Genomic DNA, 12,731 nt, shown 5'->3' with positions numbered 1-12,731 from the left:
CCTAGCTAAGGTATGAGGTTGCATAGGGAAGGTGGTACAAGTTCTTAAGAAACTAATGAACACAACCCTTTCAGGTACTAGGCTGTGATTTCATGGGACAGAGCATAATGCATTCTTAGTGCTAGGGGCCCTTGCATCTGCAATAGTACAGAGATAATTTGTAGTTGTGGTTTATGGCAAACAACTATACTAATCCTGAAAATCTAGTGTAACAGAAGATCCATTCCTTGTGATCTGTTTGCACTGTAGAGCCAAACTGCTGGGCTGTAGCCTATCCCAGCTGCAGACACTGTTCTGAAAGCCAAAAAAGATTTCCTGCCCATTACTAGTCTTGTGAGAGAAGAAAACAAGGATTTTCTTCTCAGATGGGCAAGTTGCTCTGGGGGTTTGTCTGGGGGATAGGGTGTGATGCCAAGGGGATGTCCTGGTCACCAGTGAAACAAGGATCTGCAGCCACTCCTGTGACAAGTTTGTGGTCCTCTCAGTACCCGAAACAAGCCTGCAGCAGCATCCTGAGAAAGTTCCAGAGCGGTCTCAAAAATTTTTGATAGACTCTACTGGTGAAAGAAGGCATCAGACCGTATAAACCACAACTGGAATATCTGGTTGACTTACAACCAGTTGTCCAAGCATGATGGAATATGACCTCCTCCTACTACAGAACTCTTATTGTAATACCGTGTTACATCTATTTATCATTTGTATTGGATAACACATGAAAACCTCAGTCAGAATCAGGACCCCAGAGAAGGAAATAAGCCTTAATCTGAAGAGCTGGAGACAAATTAGCAGAACAAAAAATGGAATAGACCAAAAAGATTCGGTTGAATTTTTGGAACTAGAAACAACAGTGAGAACATAAGCTAGGAAGCTTGGCACAAGCAATTCAGAGGTGGTGTGTCCATTTACTTCTCCTTTCTGGGAGGTTAGAGGCATCAGGTGAAAATAGTTCTTGAGCTTAAATGACATGAAATAGCAGCCACTTGCAAAGACAAAACAACCCATATGTCTAGTGCTTTCCCAGTCCAAGAAACTGGCTGATTCCATCTGCAGAGGAATGAAGTAGGTTTAGGCATGAAGGCTGACACCTGAATTTGTTAGCGTAGGGTGGTCCCCAGCATCTAGATTGCAGGAATCTTGCCAACAGTGCTTGCAGGACACAGGAAATTGAAAAGGTAAATCTGTGGTGACAGAGAGCAAAGAACAGTGCTGCTCACAGCACATTATTTGCTCAGTCTTGTTGCCCATGCAAGGGAACACTGGGGACCAGAAGTATAGGGCAGGGTTTCTCAACTGGTGGAACATGAAGGTCCTCTAGGTGGGACTTGGGTCGTGGTGTGCCACAGCGGGACTTTCGGTTTCACTTTTGCACACTTTGGCTGCTGGGTGACCCCCCTGCCCATCGACTGGTGGGACCAGGATTTTTTGACCTTACATAAGTGGGACAAGATGCAAAAGGTTGAGAATCTCTGGTATAAGGGACTTCCAAGGACCTATGACACTCAATTTAATGTAGTGGGTAAAGGTCTTCCCAAACATCAGCAATTCTTTCCTTTAGTTGGGAAGAAGCAAGGAAAACTCTCTTTTCTGTGGGGTTAGTAAAACCTTTGTCTGTAAGGTAACAGGTAGGTCTGAATCCTGACAGGTTCTAAGCCTTGTTTCAGCGGCTCATATCTTCTACTTTAAAACTATTCAGGAAGGCAGTTTCAAAGTCAAATTCTCCCTCTGTGGAACATAATGAACTTCCTCTCCTTTCTTAGAAACCTCTCGAGAAGATGGGCTTGGATTGACATCTTTGGGGAAGATGGTCCATCAGGCTTTCGTATACAAGCGGGCCTCTGCTTGGTGTGATGACTTCTTGCTTTTACGGTGCTTAGTGGAAAACTAAGTACTTTGGGTAGACTTAGTGAAGTATTCTGCTAGCTCCTGGCCCCAAATCAAAAAGGTGAGAAGGCAATGGAACATCTGCACTACTAGAATCTGAAGTTGGCTGAAAAGGGAGTCTAGAAGTCTGATCTGACACATTACAACCTGTGCAATTTGCCACTGCAGACAGAACTGCTGAAAAAAATCCCTTCATTTTTGTCTCCTGAAAAGAACTGAGCATTGGCAACTCATCTCTAACACAGGGGGGGAAATGTATCGGATATGCACTAGGGTAATGACTTTCAGCCTTTTTTCACTTACGGACCCCTTTGGAAATTTTGAATGGAGATGCAGACTCCTTTGAGCTGTAAGTGTGAGTATTCACATGCTTTTGATTGATTGCAGTCATTTTTCATGTACCCCTTAGACATAGTTCGCAGACCCCCAGGGGTCTGCAGACTACAGATTAAAAACCACTGCACTAGGAGCAGGATTCCCTGTGGCAAAAAGCCTTTTTCCTTTGATACTGCCTCACACCAACAATTATCTGTTGTCAGTCATTTACAAAAGATCTTTTAGCTCCAGAAAAAACAGTAAACAGAATGGAAGAGTTAAAAAAAACTGGGTCCTAGTAAGTGGTTTAGTGTGGGGCCTGGTACAGTGTGGTGGTACAGTAAGAGCTTTTGTGCTGATCAGGAACATGGTCCATTACAATCATTCCATTTGACTGTTTGCATGGGACAGAGCAGCTGGAAAATATGTAAAAACCTCATAGGTTATTTCATGAACCTGGCACCAAGAAACTGACCAAGGTTTGAAGCTGCTCAGTGTGCATTTTAAGAAGGGTAGGTCTGCTCCCAATGCAATTTCTAGCTGCTGATGCATTCCTCTAGGACCAGCACAGTAATCTTCACAGCACTAGGCAAACTTTGACCGGAGTGCTGCAACAAGCCACTGCTACAGCTGACAGGAGCCACCTGGATCTTCAGCTTCAGGCCTGAGTCTAGGAACACCAGCCAATTTGAAAGAGTTCAAAAAGCATTAATAAATAGGAAGAAAAATCAAAATACAAAAATAAGCCACAACAGAAACATCCCACCAAGAAAGAAAATGGCATTTCTGACAAGAGTGTAAAATCCTGCCCAATATAATAAATAGGAGGGGCAAAGATTGGTCAGGGGGCAAGTTAATAACTGAAAAGATAATCAAAACAAAATGAAATGACTTTATTCAAAGTGTTTCCATGGCTTCTTGCCAGAATTCAAGATGGTGGCAAATGAGGATCTCTTTAGTCACATGGTCTAATATTCCTCTTCTGTCATTGGTAGTCACATGGTATAAGCAGCATCCTTTCATGGGCAGGGAATCTTGGCTGTTAAAAGACTAAGATAGGCTGAAATGGCTGAGCAGATAGGGAGGCTTCATGTTCAAACTTGGACCTTGGGAAGCACAATGAAGACAGCTCGAAGACCTGTCTTAAGTGAGCCTCTATGGCCAGTGAGTGGAAGAAGGTGTAGGAGAGAAGGAACCCTAAAGCTTAGTGATAGAAGCTCAGAGGCAACAGGGCACCTCAGCATAGGCTGCACTACCAGTTCCATAGTGCTCAGCTGCTCTCCTGTCTTCAGGGAGTTCTCCAAGATGTGCAGCAGGGCCTCACTGCCCCCCTGGTCAGAGTGTTGTGGGGAAGACAGTACGATGAACAGTCACTGCTGTGTCATCCCTTGCTTCATGCTTGGGAGCAGTGCACTGTGTTTCTCACCTGCTGCTCAGGTTAGTCCTTCACTGTGAGTAGGAGCTGGAAAAAACACAAAGCAAAGCCAATGAGCAAACTCAAGAGGAGCACTCAGTCTGAAACACTGCTGTGCCAATCCACAGGGTGCAGAATTAGCATTACATGTGTGGAACTCCCCAGCAGGGCAGACACCTCACTACAGCAGCACCAGAGCACAGAACAATATGCTAAACCCATTGGAATGAGCCAATAGATTAAAAACTACAGATACTCCTTAAAAGCCTAGGGACAGTAGGTATTCTTTCAACTGCTCAGGGACAGATTCAGTGGGGGTGCAGTGACATGAATGCACCTTGCCTACAGACCATGCTGTGGGAGCAGCAGCAGGTGGCTTGCAATGCAAATATGAATCCTGTCCCCTCCACCCTGCTCTTGGCACCTTCTCCCTCTCCTACTGTCCTAGGGGAGAGGTGCTCCAGAGCTGCTCCTGCCCTGCTCCAGTCAGGAACAGCACCAGCAGTGGGTGGGTTCCTCCTCCCAGCCTGGTGCCCTTAAGTGTTCCCTGTCAGCCTGGGAGCAAAGGGAAGGTGGGGAAACCCACCCGCCACTTCCATCCCCTGTTCAGCCCAGCTGTATCTTCTCTGGAACCCCTCCCTCTACAATCCCCCCAAACCACAATCCTCCCAATTCATTTCATGGTAGGAAGGGGGTTCCAGAGCCATTCATACTCTGTCCAGAGCCACTGTAGCTGGGCTTAGCAAGGGACAGCAGCAGTGGTGGCAGATGGGTTCCCCTGCCTCAATTGCTCCCAGGCTGGCTGGGAACACCCAAAGAGAATGGGCAGAGAGGAGGAAGCCACCTGCTGTTGTTCCCTGCTGGAGTGGCTCTGGAACCATTCTCCCACCTTGGCCCAGATCAGCTAGGGACAACAACAGCAGTGGGTGCGGGGAGAAGGACAGAGGGGAGGAGAGAAAAGGGGTACAGAGGGGGTGAAATGGAAGGGAACAGGACTGTTATCCGATTTGGGGACTTACAAAAAAAAAGTGCCCACTCTGCCCACTTCAGGGGGTGGGGGGAGGAGAGTTGGGAGTGGGGGTGCAGCCACACCTGTAGCCCTGGTTGCTGTCCCCATACCTCCCTTCAGAAAATCCTGGATCTGCTCATGCAACTGCCTGTGATTAACTACATAGCCAGGCCCATTCTTTCACAAAATCCTCCCACTGCCATGTTGTTTTAAACCTTCTCTTCTCCCTCTGGTATATTTGGCTCTTGCTTTCTGTGTCTCTTCCTCCTTTGCTTGCTGTTCAAGACCCCTTCACATCCAAAAAAAGCAGACCAGAGCCTGATTGCCACAGGGGGTGATCTCTTTGAATGAGTGACTTGGTGGACTGGAAAGGTTTATTTCTTCCCCACATGAAGGATGGAGCCTAGCTCAGAATACTGCATTTTCCCCACTTCGGCACATCTGGGGCAAAAACCCCACATTATCTTCACTTCTTTTAATGTAAAATTATTTGACATTCCTTTCTCAAAAAGTCCAGATGCTTAGAAATGAACTGTTTGTTTTGGAAAGTCTGTATTTTATAGCTAATCTATTGGGCAAAGCCTGTCCTGTATATTTAGCAAAACAGTTTGCTCCTAGGCCTGGACTAGACTTGTTGAGAGCTGTGTGCATTAAAAATATTAGTGATATTTTATAAAAATATATATCTGTTCTCCCTGAGAGCTCAACATCAAGCCAAACATCACAGCAGCACATAAGATCTGGAATGAAGTTTAGAAAAGTTAGACTGCCAGCTAAGCAGCTGGGCAGAAAGCTTAAAAAATGTACTCAGAGTCTGACTGACCTCCATGCATGCTAGGATGAGATACTGGCTCAGAAATGTGTCCCTCCCACTCACCTGACATTAGTATTAGTGCAATGGAAGGGATATGAAGAGAGCTAGCCAAACTCACCCCTCACTCTCCTGGCTCCCCAAATTCCCCTGCCTCTGTTTCTCTCTGTACCCCCATAGAATGGATGGCCTTTCCACATCCACTAACAGGAACTCATTTTACACAAGCTCTTCTCCCCTGAATGTTTTGGCAGCTTATGCAGGGAGTGACATGGCTAGATTTACATGCAAATCTGGATCCCCATAGTGAGTATGACTTCTGGGAACTGAAATGCAAATATGAAATAATCACCTATATAATTTGATGGAGATTTACCCTTTTTAGGCTGTCAGTGGTCTGTTCAGCATTCTCTACCAAGTGCTGGGTGCCTATGAGGGGACAGATCAGCTGTTGGGAAAAGGAACCTTAGAAGTTGGCTTAAAATTAGGTTATGCCAATCTACGTCCCATGAAAATACCTAATTCTCTTCTTAAAAGAGTCACATAGCTGAGTCTCCATGTACAGGGAACTCATTTTTTCTCGTACTCCATCTGTCAAGCTGTGTTAGAACTCAACTCTGCCAGTCTATCGGTCTAGCTATTGTTTTGTCCTCCAAAACCATAATATCCAAGCTCCTCATAACTGCTCATCCTCAGAACAAGCCTTTGCAGCAAGAGAAAGTACTTCATCCATTTCAGGTAGGGCACTGAAATACCATGCAACTTGCCCAAAGTCACACAGTGAGTCTGGCAGAACTTGGAATTAATATAAACCTGATGAATTCTAGTATTAAGCACAAAATCTTCCTCTCTTGATAATCCTACAAACCCAGATCACTTATCTCCATGCTAAGGGAATATCCAAGCCCAGTGCTGCCTAGGTTTCTTAATATGCAGCCTGTATAAGAAAGGGTATGAATGGATAGATGGTATTTATATCCTCAAGTGAGTGACAGTAACAAACAGAGACAGCTGACAAGTGAAGGCCAGTCTGCTTCTCCTCCATCTCATGTGCAACTATGTCCAATTTGCCCTGCTGAATTATGCAGGCTGAGAAAGCAATGGCTTCAAGTCATGAAACCCTGCCTGCATGGAAGACACAAAGGGGCTGCACACAGTTGCCATCAGTTGAGTGAAATCTCCCTACATGAAAGAGATGGTAAGCAGCCTCATTAGGAAGCTGAGACAGGCCTGGGGATGCCAATGTAAACCTTGCTGCTTCCTCCTGCTGTAGCGTTTTCCCTCCCTCCCAAGACTACTAAAAGGCCCTGTGCTTTGGATAGCCCCATTATGTTCACCTCAACCCCAGACTGTTTGCTAAAGATTCTTCTCCAAGCTGCACCCTATTTACACTCAGGTTTGGTTCCAGTAAAACAATGCTACATAAAGACATCTAGCTTAGGGAGCAGCAAAGTCAGCCCCCCTATCGGTAGCACTGTGCCAGAGGCCATGTGCAAGATGGAGACAGTAGCTAAGGAACCATTCACACTCTCCAGATCTTTGTATGGATAACCTTGAATTACATTTCCAGAAGCCAGACAAGCCTCATGGCAAACTACCTCAACACTGGGAAATGACAAACCTCAACCTACTCCCAGGTAAGAATACTATTTGCCTACAGGCTCAAGCAAGAAAGCATTTTTCCTGCATGGGAGTTTTCTTCAAGGCTTTCAGAAGGCTCCAAAATTTCAAGCTAGGTTCCAGTTCAACCTCTGATAGTGCAGCTGGTTTTAGAGACTAATCTCTTCTGCCCTTTCCTGTTTCCCCAGCCTCTGAACAGACATTGCACAATCTCATCTTGGATTTTCATTTAATTAGCAGGCAACTAAAAAGGTAACAGAAAACAACTTCTTCCTCTTATAAAACAAAGACAAAGGGATAACCCAAGGTGGAAGAGGTTAGCCATTTTCATGAACCTGAAAACGCATACACTTTTTGATCACAAAGACGCGAGGCCAGTTCCTCAGATCTAGCAAAGAGGTGATGGCATCAGCTGTTATGTGGTCCTGAAATCATTAGAAGGGGACTGGAAGGGAGTGGGAGGCTCATGAATGACTTTACGATGCTTCAAAGGACAATAGTTTTAGGAAGATAACTCTTGGAACAGATGTGAAACCAAATCCCCTCCCCTCCAACATCAGCTCTGGTCTCTTACAAAGGGGAATGAACTAGAAAGACTCAGCTCTTCATCACATCCAGCCCTTTTTCTTTCCAAACCCCTGACATACACAGATCATGTTTCCTGCTAATCCTTTCCCTGCAGAAGAACAGGGGGTGCACTGCAGAGAGAGGGCAGAAAGAGGTGCTAACAGAATGTCACTACCATTGGTTGCAAAGAGCGAGTCCTGTTGGATAAGTTGAGTCCATGTGCCAGATGCTTGGGCTCTGACCAGTGCCACCTTTTAAGCAGCCTGGTGAGAGTTTCTCAGACAGCCAGGCTTTCCTGTAAGGATTTATAGGGATTGGCTTGAATCGCTCTATTCCTGTGCTATTGTAAGTGATGAGGTACCATCAGAAACACTTCTCTGGTGCCAAAAGGTATTTTGCACCTTGAGCAGCCAGGCCAGTCTGAGATGGAGGTCACTCAAGGTGCCCATCCGAGTCACTTTTTAAAGTCAAGACCACTTGTGCAGTCTTTCACAGCAATGTGAGCATATGAGGAGGGTGGCAGCAAAGACTGGAATTAACAGGATTAGTGGTGGGGAGGAAGGGAATCAGCAGCACAGGGTGAGGAAACCTGAGTGATTCCTGTTCCCAGCTGCTCCTGCTGAAGGATTGGACTGATACAGACAACATGGTGAGACCAGCTGAAACTGTAGCCCAGGTTCCCCTGAGGGGAGTATGTTACCAACATAAAAATACAACATTGGTGTTTAACAAATCAGTGCTGCCTGGGGCTGCAGGCGAACTGATCAGAAGCCGAGGGACACATGACAAGGCTCAGCAGCTGGGAATTCCACCTTACTGCAGCAAATGCTGGATGACTGATATGGCCTGAGCCTCCCTACATGCTCTGAATCCATTCAAGTGGATCTAGGACCCACTGCCTGGTGATACAAAAATATTCCAGTTTTACTGCAGTTTCTGTGTTTAGACCCAGGCAAAAATGTGAAAAGAATTTTCAGCTGATCTAGATCTGTTGTATTTGTTTGGAAATATGTGGCGTTGGTATATTGTGTTTTAAGCTTGCAGACTTGTACCCTTGAAAGCAATTGTGAAACTCATTTTCCTTAAGCTAATAAATCAGCAACTGTGTTATAAAAACAACAAATCATCCAATCAGGCAGCAGACAAAACACTGTGCAACTTCTATGGCCAATCACAACTTAGCAAAAAACTCCAGTTTGAGATTTTGACTAGCAAGCCGTAAGTATAACTCATGGGCTTGTCATAAAATAAACCTGAATAACAGAAAGAATGTCAAAGTCACCACCTGACTGTGCAAGCATAAAAATCTAGGGTCTATGTTACAGTCAGCACTGACTCTGAAGAATCAAATAGCAACAGTCATTAAAGCATTTTCTCCCATCATAAGGAGCCCACACACTGAAGCACACTTGTGCTCCAGCCAGCCGGGTCAGCGTCTACACATGCACTGCTGCACAGTAAAAAAAACTACGTACCAGGGTTGTACTTGTACTACCCCACTGCAGAGTTTATTTGTTTACTATGGCCCAACATGTGTAGATGTTGAGGTGTTTACTGTGGAACTAATTAGGCAGCTCTGCAGTAAATGTCTTCTGTAGATGAGCCCTGATTCTCTCAAACATTTGACCATAGTGGTTTCCACAACTGTCATCTTCAGACTACAAAGCTGCCTAAAGTTTCTCTCTACCTCAGCCTAAAGAATGAATTAATAAAGAAGCTCCCGATGAAGCAGAGAATAGCAGCCTGTCTCCTAAATGGGTCTGGTCCAGAACAGCATATTGATCCCGACACTCCTCAACTAGCACTAGCTCCCCATGAGCTTCTGGATCTAATTCAAAGTCTTGAGATGGTGCAGTTTACCTCAAAGACTAATTTCACATTCAGAAACCCCTGCCACTCCTGCATAGCTGATACTTCTGACACCCAAATACTTAGATATGATGGCCAGATGAATGTTTACACCTGAGAGAGAATTAATATAATTAGGAAATCTCTGGTGCATTTATCTGAGCCCAGGTAAAGACCTGAAGGTCATGGGAGGCACAGCTGGCCCAAAAATCTGGGATATCTTGTATGTTTTAATTCAGTTTCAGAAGATGCTTTGTGCTTACACCAGCAATGTAAGAGTTAGCATAGTAATAGTATGTGGTTATTAATTAGCCTACTAATAAACAGGGGCATCCTGTCAGAACTATATCCAGGCTCTTCTCTGCCCTGGTTTTAGATCTAATCTTGATTTGCAACTCCTTGAACTGTTATGGTACTATTTATATTTGTGTCAGAACACTGAATTGCTTTTGGAACTTTTAAAATACATATAAAAATCTCTCAAAAACTGACAGGCTGGGGCAGGAGGACAAAAGCATAAAGAGAAAAGACAAAAGGGGGCTCATTTCACTAATTGCTGTTGTTACCTTTCCAAAACATAATCAGCCTAGTAGCTGTCCTTGAGCCATCCCCTCTGTCACACGTGCACTGAGCATCATGCTGAAATGGCATGTTAAACGTACTGTCAGATTTCATGCAGAGACTCATTAACAGAAAATATGTCCAGGAACTGTTGTTATATACTCATAACAATGCCCTTCCTTTCTGATTCTTTCCCTAAAGGTTGCATTGTTCTTCTTCCCTGTGCTAACCACTGTACAAAAGAATGAATCTTAAATAAAGATGTGTGTGGTCTTGTAGCCAGCTGCAGACCTTCTCCTAGCCACATGCATTGCTACTTGCCTCTTTGCCTGTGTTCAAAAGCTAAGTTCCAAGGGAAGAGAAACCCCTTTTTCATTTGGAAAACTTTCAATTTTCTGAGTGATTTATATTTTCAGTTACTGCAAAGGGATGGAAAAGAAAAACAATAAGATACGGCTAAGGCGGCGTTCCATATGTCTGCTACTGATTGTTTCCACAAAATAAACTATTATTAAATGAACTGGCCTTCACAGATGCATGCTTAAAACTGTTCCATGGCTTTATTCCTTTATCATCTGGACTCAGCCAGCTTCAACCAGTGTGCCATGAATGACTACTACTAGAACTAAGCATTGCTCCATCTTAGCACAGGCCAATCACTTTGTAAGCAATAGCCAAGCAGCAGTGAAAGTGTGGGATTGCTCTTCTCAACTCCCTGTATGCTTATTTTACTAAGATCCAGTGAGTTGTTATTCCCTTAGGAAAAACACATCAGAGGAATAGTTCCTTCAAGGGACCACATCTAAGGCAAGGTGAATTTAGCTTAGGTTCATATAGAGGAACTAGAGCTTGCTCTATTCAAACTGATGATATAACAGATCCCCACAGTGTTTTTCAGAAGTGCAGGGCATGCCCTACTCCCAATAAAGTCACTGGTACTGCAGGTTCTCAACAACTGTGAAAATTTCATAGTTAGTAGGGTCAGAAGGGACCTGAGCAGATCATCAAGTCCAATGCCCTGCAATGGCAGGAAAGAGTACTGGGGTCAAATCACCCCAGCCAGGTGTTCATCCAGCCTCCTCTTAAAGACCCCCAGTGTAGAAGCCAGCACCACTTCGCTTGGAAGTTGGCTCCAGATACTAGCCACCCTGACCGTGAAGTAGCGCCTCCTGATATCTAGCCTGAATCTACTCTCTGCTAACTTGTGACCGTTACTTCTAGTCACTCCTGGTGGTGCTTGGGGGAACAGGGACTCTCCCAATGCTTGCTGGTCCCCCCTGACTAGTTTATAAACGGTCCCTAGATCCCCCCTCAGTCTTCTCTTGTGGAGGCTGAACAGGTTCAGGTCCCATAGCCTCTCCTTGTAGGGCCTGCCCTGCTGCCCCCTGATCATGCAAGTTGCCCTCTGGACCCTTTCGATGCTGTCCACATCTCTCCTGAAGTGCGGTGCCCAGAACTGGATGCAGTACTCCAGCTGCAGCCTGACCAGTGTTGTATGGGGGGGGAGCATCACCTCCTTGGACTTGCTTGAGATGCATCTGTGGATACATGACAAGGTATCGCTGGACTTCCTGACTGCTTCCACACACTGCCGGCCCGTGTTCATTTTGGCCTCAATAATGACTCCAAGATCCTTCTCTGCCTCTGCACTGATGAGAAGGGAGTTCCCCAGCCTGTAGGTATGGTGCTGGTTCTTCCTCCCCAGGTGCAGTACCCTGCACTTGTCAGTGTTGAAACCCATCCTGTTCTCATCCACCCACCTCCGTAGTCTGTCCAGATCCGATTGCAGCTTATTCCTTCCTTCTAGCATGCCCACTTCTCCCCACATCTTAGTGTGATCTGCAAATTTGAACAGGGTGCATTTTACCCCTTCGTCCAAGTTGCTGACGAACATGTTGAACAGTGCAGGCCCAAGGACTGAGCCCTGTGGAACCCCACTGCCCACATCCTTCCAGGTCAAATAAGACCCGTCCACCACCACTCCCTGGGTGCGGCCCTCCAGCCAGTTAGTGACCCATCTGACTGTGTAGTCATCGACACCACAGTCTCTTAGCTTTTTAATGAGAACGGGGTGAGACACTGTGACGAAGGCCTTCCTAAAGTCCACAGAGAATATATCCACCATGACACCTGCATCCAGGGATTTGGTGACCTGGTCATAGAAGGCCACCAGGTTGGTCTGACAGGACCTGCCTCTAATGAACCCCTGTTGGTTGTCCCTAAGCATAGTCTCCCCCACTGGCCCCTTGTGGACATGCACCAGGATAATTCTCAAAAAGCTTCCTCAGGACCGAGGTAAGACTAACAGGCCTATAGTTTCCTGGGTCCTCCTTCCTCCCTTTTTTGAAAATGGGAACCACACTGGCCCCTTTCCAGTCTTCCGGCACATTGCTAGAGCACCATGAGTGCTTGTAAAGCCATGCCAGAGGTCCTGCAATAACCTCTGCTAATTCCCTCAAGTTAGGTCAATAGCAGTTTGAATGAGCTCCAAAGTTGGTTTTGATTATATTGCTTCTTTACATAGGAAATCCCTCCTGAATCACAGTAACCAGAAACCTTGGGGGAAGATGTCTGTTTAGAAACTAAAATTCAAGCCTGCCAGGTTGGGAGCAGCTTGAGAACTTTAGAACCCCACATGTATAGATATTCTTCAGAATCAGTGGTCTTGAGCTCATTCTCAGAAGACATATCCAGGGATTACC

General features: G+C 45.5%; 1 protein-coding gene across 5 annotated transcripts in view; it reads right to left on the bottom strand.

Moving 5' to 3' along the window:
* Positions 1–3,074: 3,074 nt before the first annotated feature.
* The window catches only part of TTLL5 (tubulin tyrosine ligase like 5), a 178,569-nt gene continuing 168,912 nt past the window's right edge, over positions 3,075–12,731 (bottom strand). For all 5 annotated transcript variants that reach the window (XM_090033722.1, XM_090033723.1, XM_090033725.1 and 2 more), the window contains one exon: positions 3,075–3,661. Coding sequence is in view for 1 of the 5 variants with exons in the window: in XM_090033723.1 (XP_089889849.1) it covers positions 3,633–3,661 (29 nt within the window). In the remaining 4 variants the exon portion in view is untranslated. The remainder of the gene's footprint in view (positions 3,662–12,731) is intronic.

Source organism: Crocodylus siamensis, chromosome 2 (assembly GCF_052110815.1).
Source record: "Crocodylus siamensis isolate JL-2025a chromosome 2, ASM5211081v1, whole genome shotgun sequence".
Lineage (NCBI taxonomy): Eukaryota > Metazoa > Chordata > Crocodylia > Crocodylidae > Crocodylus > Crocodylus siamensis.
The sequence above is the reverse complement of the archived record's forward strand: the minus strand, read 5'-3'. Positions and strand labels throughout refer to the sequence as shown.